The sequence below is a fragment of the Pleurodeles waltl genome, chromosome 4_2 (genome assembly GCF_031143425.1).
Source record: "Pleurodeles waltl isolate 20211129_DDA chromosome 4_2, aPleWal1.hap1.20221129, whole genome shotgun sequence".
Taxonomy (NCBI): Eukaryota; Metazoa; Chordata; class Amphibia; order Caudata; family Salamandridae; genus Pleurodeles; species Pleurodeles waltl.
The window spans coordinates 185,999,202-186,024,742 of NC_090443.1; the positions used below are offsets into that span (position 1 = coordinate 185,999,202).

The 25,541-nt window shown below is 45.8% G+C and overlaps 1 protein-coding gene across 1 annotated transcript in view; it reads left to right on the plus strand.

Moving 5' to 3' along the window:
- The window catches only part of LOC138293833 (lactoperoxidase-like), an 814,295-nt gene that overhangs the window by 252,269 nt on the left and 536,485 nt on the right, over positions 1-25,541 (plus strand). Inside the window, exon 4 of the mRNA XM_069233150.1 lies at positions 6,679-6,861. Coding sequence (XP_069089251.1) covers positions 6,679-6,861 — 183 coding nt within the window. The remainder of the gene's footprint in view (positions 1-6,678; positions 6,862-25,541) is intronic.

Genomic DNA, 25,541 nt, shown 5'->3' on the forward strand with positions numbered 1-25,541 from the left:
GCTCTGGCGCGAAACTGGACAAAGGAAAGGGGAGTGACCACTCGCCTGACCTGCACCTCCCCTGGGAGGTGTCCAGAGCTCCTCCAGTGTGCTCCAGACCTCTGCCATCTTGGAAACAGAGGTGCTGCTGGCACACTGGACTGCTCTGAGTGGCCAGTGCCACCAGGTGACGTCAGAGACTCCTGCTGATAGGCTCCTTCAGGTGTTAGTAGCCTTTCCTCTCTCCTAGGTAGCCAAACCCTCTTTTCTGGCTATTTAGGGTCTCTGTCTCTGGGGAAACTTTAGATAACGAATGCAAGAGCTCATCCGAGTTCCTCTGCATCTCCCTCTTCACCTTCTGATAAGGAAACGACCGCTGACCGCGCTGGAAGCCTGCAAACCTGCAACATAGTAGCAAAGACGACTACTGCAACTCTGTAACGCTGATCCTGCCGCCTTCTCGACTGTTTTCCTGCTTGTGTATGCTGTGGGGGTAGCCTGCCTCCTCTCTGCACCAGAAGCTCTGAAGAAATCTCCCGTGGGTCGACGGAATCTTCCCCCTGCAACCGCAGGCACCAAAAAGCTGCATTACCGGTCCCTTGGGTCTCCTCTCAGCATGACGAGCGAGGTCCCTCGAATCCAGCGACTCTGTCCAAGTGACCCCCACAGTCCAGTGACTCTTCAGCCCAAGTTTGGTGGAGGTAAGTCCTTGCCTCACCTCGCTGCATTGCTGGGAACCGCGACTTTGCAAGCTAATCCGGCCCCTGTGCACTTCCGGCAGAAATCCTTCGTGCACAGCCAAGCCTGGGTCCACGGCACTCTAACCTGCATTGCACGACTTTCTAAGTTGGTCTCCGGCGACATGGGACTCCTTTGTGCAACTTCGGCGAGCACCGTTTCACGCATCCTCGTAGTGCCGGTTTCTGGCACTTCTCCGGGTGCTACCTGCTTCAGCGAGGACTCTTTGTCTTGCTCGACGTCTCCTCTCTCTTCAGGTCCAATTTGCGACCTCCTGGTCCCTCCTGGGCCCCGGCAGCGTCCAAAAACGCCAAACGCACGATTTGTGTCTAGCAAGGCTTGTTGGCGTCCTTCCGGCGGGAAAACACTTCTGCACGACTCTCCACGGCGAGAGGGATCCGTCCACCAAAGGGGAAGTCTCTAGCCCTTTTCGTTCCTGCAGAAACCTCAGCTTCTTCTGTCCAGTCAAAGCTTCTTTGCACCCGCAGCTGGCATTTCCTGGGCATCTGCCCATCTCCGACTTGCTTGTGACTTTTGGACTTGGTCCCCTTGTTCCACAGGTACCCTAGATTGGAAATCCACAGTTGTTGCATTGCTGGTTTGTGTCTTTCCTGCATTATTCCTCTAACACGACTACTTTGTCCTTAGGGGAACTTTAGTGCACTTTGCACTCACTTTTCAGGGTCTTGGGGAGGGTTATTTTTCTAACTCTCACTATTTTCTAATAGTCCCAGCGACCCTCTACAAGGTCACATAGGTTTGGGGTCCATTCGTGGTTCGCATTCCACTTCTGGAGTATATGGTTTGTGTTGCCCCTATCCCTATGTTTCCCCATTGCATCCTATTGTAACTATACATTGTTTGCACTGTTTTCTAAGACTATACTGCATATTTTTGCTATTGTGTATATATATCTTGTGTATATTTCCTATCCTCTCACTGAGGGTACACTCTAAGATACTTTGGCATATTGTCATAAAAATAAAGTACCTTTATTTTTAGTATAACTGTGTATTGTGTTTTCTTATGATATTGTGCATATGACACTAAGTGGTACTGTAGTAGCTTCACACGTCTCCTAGTTCAGCCTAAGCTGCTCTGCTAAGCTACCATTATCTATCAGCCTAAGCTGCTAGACACCCTATACACTAATAAGGGATAACTGGGCCTGGTGCAAGGTGCAAGTACCCCTTGGTACTCACTACAAGCCAGTCCAGCCTCCTACACCGCACCAGAGGAGCCTCTCAGCAGCACTCTGCCTCTTCCTCGTCCTCTGGAGGGGTGCAGCAGGGAAAGCAGCCTTAGGCTTCCACCATTTCCCACTCACTCCTCTCCTGTAGGGGGAAGATTACAGCATTTTCTCCGCAAGTGGAAGACTATTACAACGGACACTTGGGTTCTCAGTATTGTGGGAAAAGGCTACACCCTTTCCTTTCGGGAGTTCCCGCCCCACCCATCTTATTGTTCAGAAGAACACCTCCTGTTGCTAGAACAGGAGGTACAAGTCCTCCTTTCAAAGGGCGCGGTAGAGTTGGTCCCAGAGCAGGAAAGGGGTCGAGGTTGTTACTCAAGGTATTTCCTGATTCCCAAGAAGGATGGTCGGTTGAGACCAATCCTGGACCTGAGGATCTTGAATTGGTTCCTCAAACAGGAAAAGTTCAAGATGCTGACCCTAGCGCAGGTGCTTTGGGCGTTGAACAAGGAAGATTGGATGGTGTCTGTCGACTTGCAGGATGCTTACTTTCATATCCCGATACTCAAGTCACACAGGAAGTATCTCCGGTTTATGGTGGGATCGCAGCACTATCAGTTTGCGGTCCTTCCGTTTGGTCTTACTTCAGCACCTCGAGTCTTCACGAAGGTGATGTCGGTGGTTGCGGCAGAGCTCAGAAGGAAGGGGATAGCAGTATTCCCTTACTTGGACGACTGGTTGATCAAAGCCAAGTCGCCGGAGCTTGTGTCGCTCCTTCTGCAGTCAACGACTCAGTTGTTGTTCGACCTGGGTTTTTCGGTGAACGAGCCCAAATCTCACCTGGAGCCCTCTCAGCGCCTCCTGTTCATAGGGGCAGTACTGGATACAACATTGAGTCGAGCCTTTCCTCCGCCTCAGCGGATTCAAGATATTCAGGAATTGGTTCCAATGTTTCGAAATGGAGCGGTAGTTCCAGTCCTCAAGGTCCTTCGTCTGCTCGGTCTGTTTGCCTCCTGCATTCTGTTGGTCACGCATGCTCGCTGGCACATGAGGGCTCTTCAGTGGTGCCTCCGAAGGCAGTGGTCTCAACACAAAGGAGATCTAGAAGGTGCTGTCAAGATCTCCAGAGATGCTGCTGTGGACTTGAAGTGGTGGATTGCGAGCAACAATCTTTCACAAGGAAAGCCGTTCGCGCAGTCGCCACCAGTGGCCACGGTCATAACGGATGCTTCCACTCTAGGGTGGGGAGCTCATCTGGGGGATCTGGAGATCAAAGGCCTTTGGTCTCCAGAGGAGCAGATGTTTCATATCAATCTGTTAGAGTTACGGGCTGTACGTCTGGCTCTCAAGGCCTTCCTCCCTTCCCTTCGTGGTCAGTCGGTACAGGTCCTGACGGACAATACTACCACGATGTGGTACTTAAACAAACAGGGAGGAGTAGGGTCGTACCTTCTCTGCAGAGAAGCTCTTCGACTATGGTCTTTGGCAAAGGACCATCATATTTGCTTGGTAGCAAATCATCTGGCCGGGGTCTTGAATGTACGTGCGGACAGTCTCAGTCGCCAATTCTCGGCCGACCACGAGTGGCGTCTCCATCCAGATCAAGTCCGTTTAATCTTCCAGATGTGGGGGTTTCCTCGGATAGATCTCTTTGCCACTCGGGAGAACGCGCATTGTCCGTTATTCTGCAGCCTCCAGTATCCGATGCAGGGAGCGTTAGGGGACGCGTTTCAAATAACCTGGTGCGGCCAGTTGCTTTACGCGTTTCCTCCCATACCCTTGATTCCTCGAGTATTGAGGAAGATTCGCCAAGACCGGGCGCTAGTCATCTTAATAGCTCCGGATTGGCCAAGGAGGGTGTGGTACTCCGACCTTCTCCAACTCTCAATGTGCCCTCCGCTCCGTCTCCCTTTCAGGGCAGACCTCCTCTCGCAGTCGCAGGGGCAGGTTTTACACCCCAACCTCCAGAGTCTGCACCTACATGGCTGGAGATTGGACGGGGCAACCTGAGTTCCTTCTCTCTCCCGCCTGATGTAGTGGATGTTATATTAGCGGCCAGGCGACACTCCACTAAATCTATCTACGCTAATAGGTGGTCTAAATTTGTTGCGTGGTGTGGAGAGAGGCAGATTGATCCCTTACATGCTCATCTATCGGACGTTTTGTCTTTTGCTCTCTCTCTAGCGCAGAAAGGTTGTGCAGTGGCTACCATTAAGGGTTATTTGTCGGCCTTGTCAGCCTTCATTTGTCTTCCAGACCAACCATCGTTATTTAAATCCCCTATTGTTTTCAGATTCTTGAAAGGTCTTCTAAATAAATATCCTCCAAAACCATTCGTTATGCCGCAATGGGATTTGTCCTTGGTCCTGACTTTCCTTATAGGGTCCCCTTTTGAGCCTATGCATTCTTGCCCCTTAAGGTATTTGGTTATAAAAACAGTTTTCCTGGTAGCGATAACATCTGCAAGGAGAGTGAGTGAGTTGCAGGCCTTATCGGTAAAGCCCCCTTATACAACTTTTTATGGGGATAAGGTGGTGTTGAGGACCAAGGCTGCTTTCTCCCGAAGGTTGTTTCACCCTTCCATTTGGCTCAGACAATTACTTTGTCCATGTTCTATCCTCCGCCTCATCCTTCTAAAGAGGAAGAAAGACTGCACCGTCTGGACCCAAAGAGGGCGTTGAGCTTCTTTATTGATAGAACAAAGGATTTCAGGCTGGAGGATCAGCTGTTCATCGGGTACGTGGGCAAGAGGAGAGGAAAGGCAGTCCACAAGAGAACACTCTCCAGGTGGGTGATCTTTGCATTAAAATCTGTTACTCTTTGGCAAAGAAGGACCCTCCTGAGGGCATTAGAGCTCATTCCACCAGAGCTAAGTCGGCCACTTCGGCCTTGGCCAGGGGTGTTCCTGTGGTTGACATCTGCAAGGCCGCAACTTGGTCGTCCCTTCACACTTTTGCGAAACATTACTGTTTGGACTCTGAGGTCAGAAGGGACGGCCATTTTGCACGGTCAGTGCTGCAGGATTTCTTGGTTTGACCATTTAGGCACCCGCCACCGGGCGTGGTACTGCTTTGGGACTCTATTCATTAGGTGAGGAATCCACAGGTAGTTGTATCCATCAGAAGAACGAGTTACTTACCTTTGGTAACGACTTTTCTGGTGGATACATTAGCTACCTGTGGATTCCTCACGGTCCCACCCGCCTCCCCGTTGCCTTTCTGGTCTTACCAAGTAATCCTTGAGTGCGCTCCTCTTGGTCTTCAAGGTTGCAATAGACGTTGTATATATGGATACGTGTGTATATTATCTGTATATATATATATATATATATATATATATATATATGTATATATCTTTGTGTACATACATGATTTGCATATATTTGTTCGTTATATTAAATTTACAGCTATTCATTGCAATATTGTGTATTTTACAAGGTTATGGGATGTTGCCTTGCTCTTCATTGCATTGGGTGGTTGTTCTCATGCACGTAAAAAATGTTGGTACTGACGTCGGCACGTCGTCGAGGACCTCTTATTGCCTGTATGACGTCAGACGGCGTTGCGTGGGCTAGAGTGACGTCCTCGTCGACGTGCAGAGACTAGGAAGAAGATTTCCGTCGAATGCTGGCACCATGGGAGTATTCATTAGGTGAGGAATCCACAGTTAGCTAATGTATCCACCAGAAAAGTCGTTACCGAAGGTAAGTAACTCGTTCGTCACCTATATGTCTAACCTGGTAAAGGTTAGGTGCAAAGTTACTTAGTGTGAGGGCACCCTGGCACTAGCCAAGGTGCCCCCACATTGTTCAGGGCCAATTCCCCGAACTTTGTGAGTGCGGGGACACCATTACATGCGTGCACTACATATAGGTCACTACCTATATGTGGCTTCACAATGGTAACTCCGAATATGGCCATGTAACCTGGCATAATTGGCACAATCCCATGATCCCAGTGGTCTGTAGCACAGACCCTGGTACTGCCAAACTGCCTTTCCTGGGGTTTCACTGCAGCTGCTGCTGCTGCCAACCCCTCAGACGTTATTTCACTCAGGCTGCAGTGGCAGGCCTGTATAAGAATTGTCAGAGCTCCCTATGGGTGGCAAAAGAAATGCTGCAGCCCATAGGGATCTCCTGGAACCCCAATACCCTGGGTACCTCAGTACCATATTGGTAAGCCAATGTAAATTGGTAAAATTGGTCACTAGCCTGTTAGTGACAATTTGAAAGAAATGAGAGAGCATAACCACTGAGGTTCTGGTTAGCAGAGCCTCAGTGAGACAGTTAGGTACCACACAGGGAACACATACATATAGGCCACAAACTTATGAGCACTGGGGTCCTGGCTAGCAGGGTCCCAGTGACATATAACAAACATACTGAAAACATAGGGTTTTCACTATGAGCACCGGGCCCTGGCTAGCAGGATCTCAGTGAGACAGTGAAAACACCCTGACATACACTCACAAACAGGCCAAAAGTGGGGGTAACAAGGCTAGAAAGAGGCTACTTTCTCACAACGGGATAGCCATCACCTTTGTGACAGAGTAACCCGTCCTCAGAAATCTAAATAAGGCCCTAATAAAAAGATTACTTAAAAAAAAGAGCTTAGCAAGAGAGGAAACCCAATATTGGGAGATTGTTTAGAATGCAGAGGTGTGTGGTTGGCTCATTCAATCACCTAGAACTCATTTTATTGTCTTCTACAATTCCTTGTGGTTGATTTTCTTTATTTAATCCAATATCATATCTTGTTTTACTTTCTCAGGTTCGAGACGTGTCAAACAACGTAGCCAAATACTTAGAGAAGGATGTTACACTCGACAACGAGAGATCTCAGATTTTCATGATATGGGGCCAGTGGGTTACGCATGACATAGAATTTTCCCCCCAGGGCTTGGCTGATTGTCAAACAAACTGTGTGAATGATGGCAACAACTTTCCTGTGCAGGTGAGCCCAAGGAAAACATCACTTCTATACAGTAAACATATTGCTTTCAATTACATTTTGTAATTGACATTAACATTTAAGTTAATTGTGTATTTTTGTCTATGTAAACATTACATTATTCACAATATAAAAAGATAATATAAAACAAAATCATCTTAAAATCTTTGTATCCATAATCGTTTATGATGGAACTATATAAATCAGATATCATAAACTGCATTATTTTGAAACAAGCATTAATAGAATTCCCCATAGAGAATGTAACACAGAGTGTCACAGATTTATAAATACTAGTAGCCTTAAGCCACTGTATTGATTTTACTATTGATCAAAAGTCTTCTACAGCATTTCATATGTTTATTTGAAAACAAACAGGTAGAGGAGCAGAGGGTGGGCCAGTTATTCAGGTGGCCTGTAGATACAATCACATTGTATGCTTCCCATTAATTGCAATAATTGTTGTTTAGACCTAAGGCCTGATTTAGAGTTCAGATAGCAGTATTTACTTCTTAAGGTGAGGGAGTAATATACTATATCACCCTGATGGAGTAGCTATACACCAAATGTAAAGATGTCCACCCAGTATTTGGACAAAATATCAAGTCATAAATATTGAGTGACACTAATAACAAGTTATAATATCATCTCACGGAAATATTGTGATTCAGGAATATCACTGAAAAAATGTCAGTTTTTTAAGGTAAGTAATATTGTTTTCAAGAATATTGTTGTTGTAATAATATAGTTGTAAAAAATATTGTTTTTTAAATATCTTTGTTTTTAAATATTATTTTAATTGTAAGTGTTATATATTGTCTGCATAATTGTTGTTGATGTTTTTAAACAGTTTGTGATTTTAAGGTATTTATAATTTTAATTCAATTGTTACTAGTAATTTATAGTTTTGTAGCAGAGTATGAGGTGTGTAGTGGTGCAGTATGTGAAGTTAATTAGGTATAATTAATTACTCAATGTTTTTGAATTAATAATAATTAATAATTATTTGATTGATAATTATGTAAATTGTGTACTTTTTAAAAGTTCTATTTTAGGTACAGGTTTTTGGGATTGTAGGAGCATTCAATGAGCAATGAATTTAATAATAATTGTTTAATAATCATTAATTATTTAGTTGATAATTATGTAAATTGTGTAATCATATTTTTTAAGTTTTATTTTTTATTTGTGGCTTGCTAGTTTTGTAGGGATATAAGGTGGAACGTTAAGTAAATATTTAATATACATTTTAAGTAATTATTAAATTTGATTCAAATATGTAATTTATTCATATTTATGCATGTTATTTAATAAATATATATATGGTATATAATAGGTGCGCTTTGTGTTTTTAGGGGGATAGGGTCAGAAGGTATTTAAGTAATAATTAACAATTATTCATTTATCAATTTTATTACTTAATATGTTAACTGTGTTATATTTTTTTATTTTAATTATAATTTAAATTTGGGCTCCTAGGTACGTGGGAGTATAGTGTTGGAATTTAATCAAATAATTAATTAATTGTGTTTTCTATTTGATAATAATTATGAAAAAATCTATAATTATCTAAATTGTTTAATTTATTTTAAAATGTATTATATATATAATGTTTATATTAATAGTGTATATATTTGTAATAAATTGATAGAGGTATTTAAATATGGTATGTGTTTGAAATGAAGTACTTTCCCTACTGTTGCACCAACTGGAGTTAGAATAGTAAATTTTACCCCTTCTGAGTCCAACGCTTTCCCTACTGTTGCACCGACTGGAGTAGGAATAGTAAATTTTACCCCTCCTGAGTCAAACGCTCTTCCATACTGTTGCACCGACAGGAGTGGGAATCATACATTTGACTTCTCCTTAGTCCAACGCTTGCACTAGTGTTGCATCAATTGCAGTAGGAATAGTACATTTTACCCCTCCTGAGTTCAATGCTTTCCCTATTGTTCGACCGACTGGAGTGGGAATAGTACGTTCTACCACTCCTGAGTCCAACACTTTCTTTACTGTTCCACCCACTGGAGTGGTAATAGTACATTTTACTCCTTCCGAGTTCAATGCTTTCCCTACTGTTGCACTCAGTGGAGTGGGGATAGTAAATTATACCCCTCCTAAGTCCAACTCTTTCCCTGCTGTTGCACTGACTGAAATGGGAATAGTAAATTCTACCACTTCTGAGTCCAACGCTTTCCCTACTGCTGCAAAGACTGGAGGGGGAATTGTAAATTTTACCCTGCCTGAGTCCAATGCTTTACCTACTGTTGCCCCAACTGGAATTGGAATCGCAAATTTCACCCCTCCTGAGTCTAACACTTTCCCTACTGTTCGACCAACTGGAGTGGGAATAGTACATTTTACCCATCCTTAGTCCAACACTTTCCCTACAGTTGCACCGACTGCCTAGAAATAGTACATTTTACCCCTCCAGAGTCCAACACTTTCCCTACTATTCTACTGTCTGGAGTGGGAATAGTAAATTTCACCCCTCCTGAGTCCAACGCTTTCCCTACTTTTCCATGGACAGGAGTGGGAATTGTACATTTTACCCCTCTTGAGTCCAATGCTTTACCTACTGTTGCAGCGACTGGAGTGGGAATCGTAAATTTGACCCCTCATGAGTTCAAAGCTCTCCCTACTGTTCCACCGACTGGAGTGGGAATAGTACATTTTACCTCTCCTGAGTCCAACACTTTCCCTACTATTACACAGACTGGAGTGGAAATAGTACATTTTACCCTTCCTCAGTCCAACAATTTCCCTACTCTTGCAACAACCGGAGACGGAATAGTAAATTTTACTCCCACCTGATTCCAACACTTTCCCTACTGTTGCGCTGACTGCACTGAGATTAATACACTTTACCCCTCCTGATTTTAATGCTTTCCCTACTGTTCTATGGACTGGAGTGGTAATATTACATTTTACCCCTCTGCAGTCCAACGCTTTCCCTACTGTTGCACTGACTGGAATGGGAATAATATATTTTACCCCTCCTGAGTCCAACGCTTTCCCTTCTGTCTCACCGACTGGAGTGAGAATCCGTACTGTTGCACTGAGTGGAGTGGAAATAGTAAATTTTACCCCTCCTGAGTCCAGTGCTTTACCTACTGTTGCAGCGACTGGAGTGGGAATCGTACACTTTACACACACACCCACCTCCCGAGTCCAAAGCTTTCCCTAATGTTCCACCAACTGTAGTGGGAATAGTACGTTTCACCCCTCCTGAGTCCAACACTTTCCCTACGGGTCCACAGACTGGAGTGGGAATAGTTAATTTTAACCCTCCTGAGTCCAACACTTTCTCGACTGTTGCACTGACTGCACTGAGATTAGTACATTTTACCCCTCCTGATTCTAAGAATTTCCATACTGTTCAACCGACTGGAGTGGGAATAGTAAATTTAACCCCTCCGCAGTCCAACTTTGTCCCTACTGTTGCACTAACTTGAATAGGAATAGTATATTTTACTGTGAGAAGCTTGCCTGGCTTGTACTGGGTACCAGAGGTACTTACACCTTATACAGGTCCAGTGATCCACCTTAGTGAAATGTAGTCAGTGTCTAGCAGCTTAGGCTGTCTAGAAGTAGCTGTAGCAGAGCAGCCAAGGCTGAACTAGGAGACAAACAAAGCTCTTGCAATACCACTATACTCACACAGTACTTATACAAGTAAAGACAATACTCAGTGTTACCAAAAATAAAGGTACTTTCTTTTAGTGACACAAGGCCAAAAATATCTGAGAGGCAATACTCCTTCTGGAGGTAAGTATTATACACAATATATACACTAGTAACCAAAATCAGGCAAGTACACAGTCATAAAATAGTGCAAACAGGGAAAAACACACTAGATTGCAATGGGCCTAGGGGCAACACAAACCATTTACTAAAATAGTGGAATGCCAGTGTCGGGTCCCCCCTACGCGTGTGTAGAGGGGCGATGGGAGTGTAAGAAAACACCAAAGGTAAGTAAACTACCCCACCCCAGAGCCCAGGAAAACAGGAGTAAAGTACAGCAAGTTTCCTCAGAACACACTAGAAGTCGTGTTAAAGGATTATGCAAAAACCAAGTAAGACTGCAAGAGACCAGCAATGGATTCCTGGACCTGAAGACCTGTGGAGAGAGGGGACCAAGTCCAGAATTCGAGCAAGAGTCTAGGAAGAACAGGAGCCCCTGCCAACCTGGATGAAGGTACAAAAGTGGATTCTCCGGTTGGAAGAAAAGTACAGAAATGCACCAAAGAAGACAGCTGCAGGTTCCTGCTTGGTGCAAGATATGTCCCACGTCGAGTTGTTGGATGCAAGCTGGTTTTCGTCGCAAGATTCCGCCAACAAGCCTAAGCTGACTCAAGGACGCGTTTTGCGGCAAAGAGGCACTGCCTGGGCCCAGGAGGGACATAGGGATCTCTACTCAGACTGAGGAGACAGAGGGGGCTCTCAGCACTTTAGAAAGCCCTCAGAAGACCAGGCAGCTCCCACACGAGTCCCAAGACACAGGGACAAATGAGTTGCAAACTGCGGTTGTTGCGGTACTCCACAAAGGGATCCCACGCCGCCAGAGAACAACTCAGAGAGCTGAGCGTCGCAGGATAGAGTGCTGGGGACCCGGGCTACACTGTGCACACAGGACTTTTGGAAGAAGTGCACAGAAGCCCAGGGAGCTGTAGAAGACGCGATGCACAGGGGTACTGTCTAGCACGGGGAGGAAAGCCCCTACCTCCACCAAATTTGGACAGCTGGACCTTCGGACAGTCAGGGTCACTTCGGTCCACCACCTGTGTTCCAGGGATCATGCTCATTGACAGGAGAGGAGTCCCAGAGTACCGGTTGTAGTTACAGAGAGGTGCCTGCTGAAGCACTGAAGTAACTCCGTCACTCCACAAGAGATTATTTTGGTCTTTCTGGCGCAGGATGAAGACAGGCAGTCCTCAGAGCGTGCACAACCTGGAAACTGTTGCAGCTGCTGGCTGGAGCTGAAGTTGCAGGGTTACACTAGCCTTCTTGGATACTTTGTTGCAGTTACAGAGTTCCTGGAGCAGTCTGAGGTTGATCTGACGGTCAGAAGCTGAAGCAGATTATGCAGAATAGTCCTGGTAGAGTCTTCCAAACCGAATCTGAGGAAACAGCCAGAGACCCTAAATAGCCCTGAGAGGGGGATTAGCTACCTACCCAGGTATGCATCCATCAGGAGGGATCTCTGACGTCACCTGTTGACACTGGCCACTCAGATGCTCCCAGAGGGTCCCCACACCTTGGAATCCAAGATGACTAATGCCAGGGACACTCTGGTGGAGCTCTGGGCACCACCCCTCGGGGTCACTCCCCTTTCCTTTTTCCAATTTTGCGCCAGAGCAGGGACTGGATTATGCAAGAAGGGAACCATTTGTGCCCTTCAAAGCATTTCCAGAGGCTCTGGGAGGATACCCCTCCCAACCCTGTAATACCTATTTCCAATGGGAGAGGGTGTAACACCCCTCTCCTAAAGGAAATGCATTGTTCTGCCTTCCTGGGATTGAGCTGCTCAATCCCCAGGAAGGCAGAAACCTGTCTGTGAGGTGGCAGTAGCTGGGGCTGCAGTGGATACCTCAGAGAGCTGGTTTGGCAGTACTGGGGGTTCATGGTGGAGCCTCCAGTGTGCATGGAATTGCCCCCCCCCCAATTTCAGAATTGGATTGGGGGTACAATTTCTCAAACATGGCCATTTTCGGGGTTACCATTCTGACGTTACATATATGTATTGACATATATGTAGTGCACGCTTATAATGGTATTCCCACACTTACGAAGTCTGGGAAATTGGTCCTGGACAACGTGGGGGCACCTTTTCTAGTGCAAGGGTGCCCTCACACACAGTAACTTTGCACCTAGCCTTCAGTAACAGAAGGTTGGACATATAGGTGACTTATAAGTGACCTGGTGCAGTGAAAATGGCTGTGAAATAGTGTGCACTATTTCACTCAGGCTGCAGTGGCAGTCCTGAAGGAGTGTTTAGATAAGCTGCTTACGGGTGGCAAAAGAAATGCTGCAGCCCATAAGGATCTCCTGGAACCCCAATGCCTTGGGTACCTATTATAAGGGGGGTCCAGTGTGCCAATCTGAATTGGAATATGGAGTCACTAGACTATAGTGACAAATTTGGTAAACAGAGAGAGAATAAGCACTGGAGTTCTGGTTAGCAGAACCCCAGTGACACAGCCAAGCATACTGACAACACAGTAAAACACACTGACATATAGGCCACATACTATGAGCACTGGGGTCCTGACTAGCAGGGTCCCAGTGAGACAGTAACAACACACTGACAAACAGGCAGAAATTGGGGGTTACATGCCAAGAAAGATGATACTTTCCTACATTTAACCCGCCTGAGTCCAACGCTTTCCCTACTGTTGCACCGACTGGAGTGGAAATCGTAAATTTTATCCCTCCTGAGACCGCTTTCCCTAGTGTCACACTGACTGGAGTAAGAATCATAAATGTTACCCCTCCTGAGTCCAATGCATTCCCTACTGTTGCACAGACTACAATGAGGTTAGTACATTTTACCCCTCCTGAGTGCAACGCTTTCCCTACTGTTCCATTGACTGGAGTGGGAGTAGTACATTTTGCCCCTCTTAAGTCTACAGCTTTCCCCACTATTGCACCAACTGGAGTGGGAATAGTACATTTTACCACTTGTGAGTCCATTGCTTTTCCTACTTTTTAATTGACTGGAGTAGGAATAGTAAATTATACCCCTCCTAAGTCCAATGCTTTCCCTACCTACTGTTGCACTTACAGAAATGAGAATAGTATATTTTACCACTCCGGTGTCCAACACTTTCCCTACTGTTCACTGAGTGTATTGGGAATACTAAGTTTTACCCCTTGTGAGTCCAGTGCTTTCCTTACTGTTGCATAGACTGGAGTGAGAATAGTGAATTTTACCCCTCCACAGTCTAACGCTTTCCCTACTGTTGCACCGACTGGAGCAGGAATAGTATATTTATAATTCCTTAAACATAATAGTTTTGTTAACATGTTCTAAAAATATATTATTATTATGAGTTTGTGGATTACATTTCATATATATATATATATATATATATATATAAATATATGTTATTTGTAAGATGTTTTTGTTTGGAAAAATGTATTTTTTATTGTTTTCTTTTTATGTATATTAAGTTGACAATGTTTTAAAAGTTTTTTTCAATTTTATTTTTATATTTTTATTTGCATATTTGTATATGTATGTATATATATTTATTTATATATATGTGTGTTTATATACTTATCAATATTTTTTTCGATATTTCTGAACTTACCTTTATATGTATAGAAAAACAATATTTTTGTGATCGAAATTTTTTATAAAATATTTTGGTAGCACAATATTTATGGTTTCGATATTATATCAGTGAACCGTCCACCCATTGGCCAAGAAGACATCTCTTTACTTTGTCAGGAACCGCTGTCATAATGTGTTAAAAGTTTGATGGACAGCTCAGTCAACATGGCAGTACATTCAAACTTTAAACAGGTTTTGTATATTTAAAAACAAATCCCAAAGCAGTATTTTGTTTAATTTTCTTTTTTTAAAAAGACCCCTCCTGGTGTGGAGGTCACTTTGTGGTTTTTAGTGCCCCTTACATCTGAATTTTACTCAGCAGACAGACAGTGAAACCTGACCATTCAACTACCTACTCAATCAAATGGCCAAAACTATGTCAGCAATGGAGACGGAGTAATGTCAGTTGTTTGCATACTGTAAATCAGGCTTGCGTACCTTCAGTTTGGCACAGAGAGTACTCTGTCACAATTGAGACATAATACCCTTTTTGCCAAACTCTAGACCACCTCTTGAGTATGAAGCACCAACAGTCGTATGCTCCTAAACATAATTTGTCTCATTAACCTATGAGGGGTAAATAAAATGCAGTCAGAAGGTTCATGTCTGCTCTTCACCTCAGTAGTCAGAAGGTTCAAGTCTGCTTCTAACCTCACAGAATGATTTCAAATATTTATTCTCAGATACATACATTTTATCAACATCACACATATTTGGCATCGAAATGTCCTTTTAAGCTCTCCTACCCAAATGTTGCATACCAAGTAAACTTTCCTTAATTTCATTAGCAATACCAAATTTGTTTAACATGTTACACAGGCAGATTTTCATTCTCAGTTTGCCTGGTTTCTCACATTTACTTAAATCCCTTTGGCAATATTGGGATATAGTGAGGGTGCAATAATTTCCCCATTATATAGTTGACACACTTAATTTTCAGCAATACTATTAAGGGAACCCAGTTGTTCTAAGCAAAACACTTCAACTGAGTTCAACATAGGTTTAGAAAGTAAACTCTTAAACATATTCCCTTCAGTAATTTTGTTAGAAACATTAGGTTCTACAGAGAGTGTGGGTATCCATATAAAACTATAGGAACAATCTTTTGTAGATAAACATAAATGGTAGGCTTAAGAGTTAGTCCTCTGTATAATCAATTACATCGACATAGACCTTTTGTTGTTTTAATCACATTTTAATTAGTACTTGTAGGAGGCTGGACTGGCTTGTAGTGAGTGCCAAGGGGTACTTGCACCTTGCACCAGGCCCAGTTATCCCTTATTAGTGTATAGGGTGTCTAGCAGCATAGGCTGATAGATAATGGTAGCTTAGCAGAGCAGCTTAGGCTGAACTAGGAGACGAGTGAAGCTCCTACAGTACCACCCAGTGTCATATGCACAATATCATAAGAAAACACAATACACAGTTATACTAAAAATAAAGGTACTTTATTTTTATGACAATATGCCAAAGTATCTCAGAGTGTACCCTCAGTATGAGGATAGCAAATATACACAAGATATATATACACAATACCAAAATATGCAGTAATAGTCTTAGAAAACAGTGCAAACAATGAATAGTTACAATAGGATGCAATGGGGACACATAGGGATAGGGGCAACACAAACCATGTACTCCAAAAGTGGAATGCGAACCACGAATGGACCCCAATCCTATGTGACCTTGTAGAGGGTCGCTGGGACTATTAGAAAATAGTAAGGGTTAGAAAAATAGCCCACCCCAAGACCCTGAAAAGTGAGTGCAAAGTGCACTAAAGTTCCCCAAAGGACATAGAAGTCGTGATAGGGGAATATTGCAGGAAAGACACAAACCAGCAATGCAACAACAATGGATTTCCAGTTGAGGGTACCTGTGGAACAAGGGGACCAAGTCCAAAAGTCACAAGCAAGTCGGAGATGGGCTGATGCCCAGGAAATGCCAGCTGTGGGTGCAAAGAAGCTGCTACTGGACAGTAGAAGCTTAGGTTTCTGCGGGAACAACAAGGGCTAGAGACTTTCCCTTTGGAGGACGGATCCCACATGCCGTGGAGAGTCGTGCAGAAGTATTTTCCCGCCGAAAGACCGCCAACAAGCCTTGCTAGCTGCAAATCATGCGGTAAGGGTTTTTGGATGCTGCTGTGGCCCAGGAGGGACCAGGATGTCGCAAATCAGGAGACAGAGGGGACGTCGAGCAAGACGAGAAACCCTCTCAGCAGCAGGTAGCACCCGGAGAAGTGCCAGAAACAGGCACTACGAGGATGCGTGAAATGGTGCTCACCCGAAGTCGCACAAAGGAGTCCCACGTCGCCGGAGAACAACTTAGGAGGTCGTGCAATGCAGGTTAGAGTGCCGTGGACCCAGGCTGGACTGTCCACAAAGGATTTCCGCCGGAAGTGCACGGAGGCCGGAGTAGCTGCAAAAGTTGCGGTTCCCAGCAATGCAGTCTGGCGTGGGGAGGCAAGGACTTACCTCCACCAAACTTGGACTGAAGAGTCACTGGACTATGGGAGTCACTTGGACAGAGTTGCTGGATTCAAGGGACCTCGCTCGTCATGCTGAGAGGAGACCCAGGGGACTGGTGATGCAGTTCTTTGGTGCGTGCGGTTGCAGGGGGACGATTCCGTCGACCCACGGGAGATTTCTTCGGAGCTTCTAGTGCAGAGAGGAGGCTAAGTGGTCCCTGAACCGGTGTAGACTGGCTTATGCTGAAATGGGCACCAAATGTGCCCATGAAAGCATTTCCAGAGTCTGGGGGAGGCTACTCCTCCCCTGCCTTCACACCATTTTCCAAAGGGAGAGGGTGTAACACCCTCTCTCAGAGGAAGTCCTTTGTTCTGCCATCCTGGGCCAGGCCTGGCTGGACCCCAGGAGGGCAGCAGCCTGTCTGAGGGGTTGGCAGCAGCAGCAGCTGCAGTGAAACCCCAGGAAAGGTAGTTTGGCAGTACCAGGGTCTGTGCTACAGACCACTGGGATCATGGGATTGTGCCAACTATGCCAGGATGGTATAGAGGGGGCAATTCCATGATCATAGACATGTTACATGGCCATATTCGGAGTTAACATTGTGAAGCTACATATAAGTAGTGACCTATGTGTAGTGCACGCGTGTAATGGTGTCCCCGCACTCACAAAGTCCGGGGAATTGGCCCTGAACAATGTGGGGGCACCTTGGCTAGTGCCAGGGTGCCCTCACACTAAGTAACTTCGCACCTAACCTTTACCAGGTAAAGGTTAGACATATAGGTGACTTATAAGTTACTTAAGTGCAGTGTAAAATGGCTGTGAAATAACGTGTGCGTTATTTCACTCAGGCTGCAGTGGCAGGCCTGTGTAAGAATTGTCAGAGCTCCCTATGGGTGGCAAAAGAAATGCTGCAGCCCATAGGGATCTCCTGGAACCCCAATACCCTGGGTACCTCAGTACCATATACTAGGGAATTATAAGGGTGTTCCAGTAAGCCAATGTAAATTGGTAAAATTGGTCACTAGCCTGTTAGTGACAATTTGGAAAGAAATGAGAGAGCATAACCACTGAGGTTCTGATTAGCAGAGCCTCAGTGAGACAGTTAGTCACTACACAGGTAACACATTCAGGCACACTTATGAGCACTGGGGCCCTGGATGACAGGGTCCCAGTGACACATACAACTAAAACAACATATATACAGTGAAAAATGGGGGTAACATGCCAGGCAAGATGGTACTTTCCTACACAACCCCCCCCTAAACGAAGGACAATAAGACTAGCCATGACCTGATGAGTCTTCATTGTCTAAGTGGAAATATCTGGAGAGTCCATCTGCATTGGAGTGGCTACTCCCAGGTCTATGTTCCACTGTATAGTCCATTCCCTGTAGGGATATGGACAACCTCAATAATTTAGGATTTTCACCTTTCATTTGTTTTAGTCAAAGTAGAGGTTTGTGGTCTGTCTGAACAATGATGTGAGTGCCAAACAGGTATGGCCTCAACTTCTTCAGAGCCCAGACCACAGCAAAGGCCTCCCTCTCTATGGCAGACCAACGCTTTTCTCTAGGGGTCAACCTCCTACTAATAAAAGCAACAGGTTGATCCTGGCCCTCAGAATTAAGTTGTGATAGGACTGCCCCTACTCCTAATTCAGATGCATCAGTTTGGACATAGAATTTTTTAGAGTAACAAGGGCTTTTCAGGACAGGTGCAGAGCACATGGCCTGCTTCAGCTCCTCAAAAGCTTTCTGATAGTTTGCTGTCCATAATACCTTTTTAGGCATTTTCTTGGATGTGAGGTCATTAAGAGGGGCTGCAATGGAGCCATAGTTCTTAATGAACCTCCTGTAATACCCAGTGAGGCCTAGGAAGTCTTTCACCTGAGTCTGAGTAGTAGGGGGAACCCAATCTATAATAGTTTGGATTTTCCCCTGAAGTGGTGCAATCTGTTCCCCACCAACAAGGTGTCCCAGATAAACCACCTTCCCCTGCCCTATCTGGCACTTTGAAGCCTTGATAGTGAGGCCTGCCTTTTGCAGGGCCTCTAAAACTTTCCATAGGTGGACCAGGTGATCATCCCAGCTGGAGCTAAAGACAGCTATATCGTCCAAATATGCTGCACTGAAAGCTTCCAGCCCTTGCAGGACTGTGTTCACCAACCTCTGAAAAGTGGCAGGTGCATTTTTCAATCCAAAAGGCATTAGAGTGAACTGGTAATGTCCTCCAATGGTTGAAAATGCAGTTTTAGGTTTAGCATCTTCTGATAATTTGATCTGCCAATACCCTGCAGTCAAATCAAAAGTGCTTAGATACTTGGCAGATGCCAGTGTATCTATGAGCTCATCTGCCCAGGGTATAGGGTGAGCATCAGTTTTGGTTACCTGGTTGAGACCTCTGTAGTCTACACAAAACCGCATTTCCTTCTTTCCATCTTTGGAATGAGGTTTTGGTACAAGTACCACAGGAGAAGCCCATGGACTTTCAGAGTGCTCAACCACTCCTAGTTCTAACATTTTCTGCACCTCTTGCTTTATGCAGTCTCTGACATGGTCAGGCTGCCTATAGATCTAATTTTTGACAGGTAAACTGTCTCCAGTATCTATAGTGTGCTCACACCAAGAAGTGGTACCTGGCACAGTAGAGAAGAGTTCAGAAAACGGACCCAGGAGATTTATGCAATGGTCTTTCTGCTCAGCAGTAAGACAATCAGCCAAAACTACACCTTCCACTAGAGCATCTTGTTCTGTGGAAGAGAAGAGATCAGGTAGAGGATCACTGTCTTCTTCCTGTCCCTCATCAGTTGCCATGAGCAGGGTGAGATCAGCCCTGTCATAGTAGGGTTTCAGGCGGTTGACATGGAGCACCCTAAGGGGACTCCTGGCAGTGCCTAAGTCAACTAAATAGGTGACTTCACCCTTTTTCTCAACAATTGTGTGGGGTCCACTCCATTTATCTTGGAGTGCTCTTGGGGCCACAGGCTAAAAGACCCACACTTTCTGCCCTGGTTTGTACTGAACCAAAACAGCCTTCTGGTCATGCCATTGCTTTTGGAGCTCTTGGCTGGCCTGAAGGTTTTTACTGGCCTTTTTCATATACTCAGCCATCCTTGATCTGAGGCCAAGCACATAATCCACAATATATTGTTTTGGAGCTTTTAAAGGTTGTTCCCAACCCTCCTTGACAAGTGTTAGTGGACCCCTAACAGGGTGTCCAAAGAGGAGTTCAAAGGGGCTGAAGCCCACTCCTTTCTGGGGTACCTCCCTGTAGGCAAAAAGGAGGCATGGTAACAGGATATCCCATCTCCTGCGGAATTTTTCACGGAGACCCATAATCATGCCTTTGAGAGTTATGTTAAATCTCTCCACCAGTCCATTTGTTTGTGGATGATAGGGTGTAGTGAACTTGTAAGTCACACCACACTCCTTCCACATGGCCTTTAAGTATGCAGACATGAAATTGCTTCCCCTGTCTGATACTACTTCCTTTGGGAAGCCCACCCTTGAAAATATTCCCAGGAGGGCCTTTGCCACTGCAGGTGCTGTAGTGGTCCTTAAAGGAATTGCTTCAGGATATCTTGTGGCATGGTCCACTACCACCAAGATAAACCTATTGCCTGAAGCAGTAGGAGGGTCAAGGGGGCCAACTATGTCAACCCCTACCCTTTCAAAGGGAACCCCAACCACAGGCAGTGGGATAAGGGGCGCCTTTGGAGTGCCACCTGTCTTGCCACTGGCTTGACAGGTTTCACAGGACTTACAAAATTCCTTTGTGTCCTCAGACATCCTAGGCCAATGAAACAAGGCAACAAGTCTGTCCCAAGTTTTCATTTGTCCTAGATGTCCAGCTAGGGGAATGTCGTGGGCTAGAGTTAGGAGGAACTTTCTGTACTCCTGAGGAATCACTAACCTCCTGGCAGTTCCAGGTTTAGGATCCCTTGCTTCAGTGTACAAGAGGTTGTCCTCCCAGTAAACTCTGTGAGAGTCACTGACATCCCCATTAGCCTGTTTGACAGCTTGCTGTCTTAGACCCTCTAGTGTGGGACAGGTTTGCTGTGCCACACTCAGCTCCTCCCTGGCAGGCCCCCCTTCACCCAAGAGCTCAGCAGTGTCTGCTTCCAGCTCCTCTGGTGTAGGTTCTGCACAGGGTGGAAATTCTTCTTCCTCACAAGTAGAATCCACTGTAGAGGGAGGGATAGTAGGAAGTGCTTTACTTCTACTAGCCCTAGCTTTAGGGAGCACTTGGTCCATTGTTCCAGGATCCAAGCTTCCCTGTCCTTTTTGCTTTTTGGCCTGAGCCCTGGTTAAAGCAAAACTATGCCCTGGGATGCCCAGCATTGCTGCATGGGCCTCCAACTCCACATCTGACCAAGCTGATGTCTCCAAATCATTTCCTAGTCTACAGGTAAATCTGTGGCTACCACAACTTTCTTTGGACCAGTAACCCCCCCCCAGTTGAGATTTACAACAGCCATGGGGTGGCTAAGTGTGTTGTTGTGAGCATCGGTTACTTGGTACTGGTGACCAAGTAGGTGTTGTTCAGGGTGGACCAGTTTCTCTATGACCATAGTCACACTGGCTCCAGTGTCCCTGTAGGCCTGAACCTCAACACCATTTATTAGGGGTAGCTGCTTGTACTTATCCATATTAAGGGGACAAGCAACTAAGGTGGCTAAATCAATAGCCCCCTCAGAGACTAATATAGCCTCTGTGGTCTCCCTAACAAGACCAACCCCAACTAAGTTACCAATAGTGAGCCCAGCTACTCCCTTGGATTGGCTATTAGTAGGTTTGCTCCCACCACCACTGCTATTAGTAGGGACACTACGTGTAGCAGTAGGGGTTGTAGTGGTAGGAGGCTTGGTATTTTTCTTTGGACAACTGGGATCTGTTGTCCAATGGCCTTTTATTTTACATAAATAGCACCATGGTTTCTTTTCCTTGTTTTGATTAGAAGAGGATTTGGGCCCACCACCCCCACCAGAGTGTTTTTGTGGGCCTGATGAAGACTCATTTTTAGATTTGTCCCCACCCTTGTCAGAAGACTTACCATCCTTCTTCTTGTTGCCATCTTTGTCACCCCCTGTATTAACTTTTCTGTTCACCCTTGTTCTGACCCATTTGTCTGCCTTCTTTCCCAATTCTTGGGGAGAGGTCAGATCAGAGTCCACCAAGTACTGGTGCAACAAATCAGACACACAATTATTAAGAATATGCTCTCTCAGGATCAAGTTATACAGGCTGTCATAATCAGTAACTTTACTGCCATGTAACCACCCCTCCAAGGCCTTCACTGAATGGTCAATGAGATCAACCTAGTCTTGTGAAGACTCCTTTTTGGTCTCTCTGAACTTTGTCCTGTATTGTTCAATGGTTAAGCCATAACCATCCAGGAGTGCATTCTTAAGAACTTTGTAATCATTAGCTTCATTTTCTTTCACAGTAAGGAGCCTATCCCTACCTTTTCCACTAAATGATAGCCATAGGATAGCAGCCCACTGCCTTTGAGGGACATCCTGTACAGCACAGGCCCTCTCAAGTGCAGCAAACCACTTGTTAATGTCATCCCCCTCCTTATAAGGGGGAACTATCTTGTGCAGATTCTTGGAATCATGCTCTTTTGCAGGATGACTATGGGGAATACTGCTGCTGCCACCATGGGTTTCTAAACCCAGTTTCTGTCTCTCCTTCTCTACTTCTAAAGTCTGTCTCTCCAAATCCAGCTGTTGCTTCTTGAGCTTCAGTCTGGTTTGTTCCACTCTCAATCTATTGAGCTCCCTCTCTAACAATCTGTCATCAGGGTGGGTGGGAGGTGTAGGAAAGTACCATCTTGCCTGGCATGTTACCCCCATTTTTCACTGTATATATGTTGTTTTAGTTGTATGTGTCACTGGGACCCTGGTAACCCAGGGCCCCAGTGCTCATAAGTGTGCCTGAATGTGTTACCTGTGTAGTGACTAACTGTCTCACTGAGGCTCTGCTAATCAGAACCTCAGTGGTTATGCTCTCTCATTTCTTTCCAAATTGTCACTAACAGGCTAGTGACCATTTTTACCAATTTACATTGGCTTACTGGAACACCCTTATAATTCCCTAGTATATGGTACTGAGGTACCCAGGGTATTGGGGTTCCAGGAGATCCCTATGGGCTGCAGCATTTCTTTTGCCACCCATAGGGAGCTCTGACAATTCTTACACAGGCCTGCCACTGCAGCCTGAGTGAAATAACGTCCACGTTATTTCACAGCCATTTTACACTGCACTTAAGTAACTTATAAGTCACCTATATGTCTAACCTTTACCTGGTAAAGGTTAGGTGCAAAGTTACTTAGTGTGAGGGCACCCTGGCACTAGCCAAGGTGCCCCCACATTGTTCAGAGCCAATTCCCTGAACTTTGTGAGTGCGGGGACACCATTACACGCGTGCACTACATATAGGTCACTACCTATATGTAGCTTCACCATGGTAACTCCGAATATGGCCATGTAACATGTCTATGATCATGGAATTGCCCCCTCTATGCCATCCTGGCATTGTTGGTACAATTCCATGATCCCAGTGGTCTGTAGCACAGACCCTGGTACTGCCAAACTGCCCTTCCTGGAGTTTCACTGCAGCTGCTGCTGCTGCCAACCCCTCAGACAGGCATCTGCCCTCCTGGGGTCCAGCCAGGCCTGGCCCAGGATGGCAGAACAAAGAACTTCCTCTGAGAGAGGGTGTGACACCCTCTCCCTTTGGAAAATGGTGTAAAGGCAGGGGAGGAGTAGCCTCCCCCAGCCTCTGGAAATGCTTTGTTGGGCACAGAGGTGCCCAATTCTGCATAAGCCAGTCTACACCGGTTCAGGGACCCCTTAGCCCCTGCTCTGGCGTGAAACTGGACAAAGGAAAGGGGAGTGACCACTCCCCTGACCTGCACCTCCCCTGGGAGGTGTCCAGAGCTCCTCCAGTGTGCTCCAGACCTCTGCCATCTTGGAAACAGAGGTGCTGCTGGCACACTGGACTGCTCTGAGTGGCCAGTGCCACCAGGTGACGTCAGAGACTCCTGCTGATAGGCTCCTTCAGGTGTTAGTAGCCTATCCTCTCTCCTAGGTAGCCAAACCCTCTTTTCTGGCTATTTAGGGTCTCTGTCTCTGGGGAAACTTTAGATAATGAATGCAAGAGCTCATCCGAGTTCCTCTGCATCTCCCTCTTCACCTTCTGATAAGGAAACGACCGCTGACCGCGCTGGAAGCCTGCAAACCTGCAACATAGTAGCAAAGACGACTACTGCAACTCTGTAACGCTGATCCTGCCGCCTTCTCGACTGTTTTCCTGCTTGTGCATGCTGTGGGGGTAGCCTGCCTCCTCTCTGCACCAGAAGCTCCGAAGAAATCTCCCGTGGGTCGACTGAATCTTCCCCCTGCAACCGCAGGCACCAAAAAGCTGCATCACCGGTCCCTTGGGTCTCCTCTCAGCACGACGAGCGAGGTCCCTCGAATCCAGCGACTCTGTCCAAGTGACCCCCACAGTCCAGTGACTCTTCAGCCCAAGTTTGGGGGAGGTAAGTCCTTGCCTCACCTCGCTGGGCTGCATTGCTGGGAACCGCGACTTTGCAGCTACTCCGGCCCCTGTGCACTTCTGGCGGAAATCCTTTGTGCACAGCCAATCCTGGGTCCACGCCACTCTAACCTGCATTGCACGACTTTCTAAGTTGGTCTCCGGCGACGTGGGACTCCTTTGTGCAACTTCGGCGAGCACCGTTTCACGCATTCTCGTAGTGCCTGTTTCTGGCACTTCTCCGGGTGCTACCTGTTTCAGTGAGGGCTCTTTGTCTTGCTCGACGTCCCTTCTCTCTTCAGGTCCAATTTGCGACCTCCTGGTCCCTCCTGGGCCCCGGCAGCGTCCAAAAACGGTAAACGCACGATTTGCAACTAGCAAGGCTTGTTGGCGTCCTTCCGGCGGGAAAACACTTCTGGACGACTTTCCAAGGCGAGAGGGATCCGTCCACCAAAGGGGAAGTCTCTAGCCCTTTTCGTTCCTGCAGAAACCTCAGCTTCTTCTGTCCAGTCGAAGCTTCTTTGCACCCGCAGCTGGCATTTCCTGGGCATCTGCCCATCTCCGACTTGCTTGTGACTTTTGGACTTGGTCCCCTTGTTCCACAGGTACCCTAGATTGGAAATCCACAGTTGTTGCATTGCTGGTTTGTGTCTTTCCTGCATTATTCCTCTAACACGACTACTTTGTCCTTAGGGGAACTTTAGTGCACCTTGCACTCACTTTTGAGGGTCTTAGGGAGGGTTATTTTTCTAACTCTCACTATTTTCTAATAGTCCCAGCGACCCTCTACAAGGTCACATAGGTTTGGGGTCCATTCGTGGTTCGCATTCCACTTTTGGAGTATATGGTTTGTGTTGCCCCTATCCCTATGTTTCCCCATTGCATCCTATTGTAACTATACATTGTTTGCACTGTTTTCTAAGACTATACTGCATATTTTTGCTATTGTGTATATATATCTTGTGTATATTTCCTATCCTCTCACTGAGGGTACACTCTAAGATACTTTGGCATATTGTCATAAAAATAAAGTACCTTTATTTTTAGTATAACTGTGTATTGTGTTTTCTTATGATATTGTGCATATGACACTAAGTGGTACTGTAGTAGCTTCACACGTCTCCTAGTTCAGCCTAAGCTGCTCTGCTAAGCTACCATTATCTATCAGCCTAAGCTGCTAGACACCCTATACACTAATAAGGGATAACTGGGCCTGGTGCAAGGTGCAAGTACCCCTTGGTACTCACTACAAGCCAGTCCAGCCTCCTACAGGAGGGACATGTCTTGAAACAGAAGTATGATGAGAATGGACAGAAGGAGACCTGTCCCTTACAGAGGGCACCC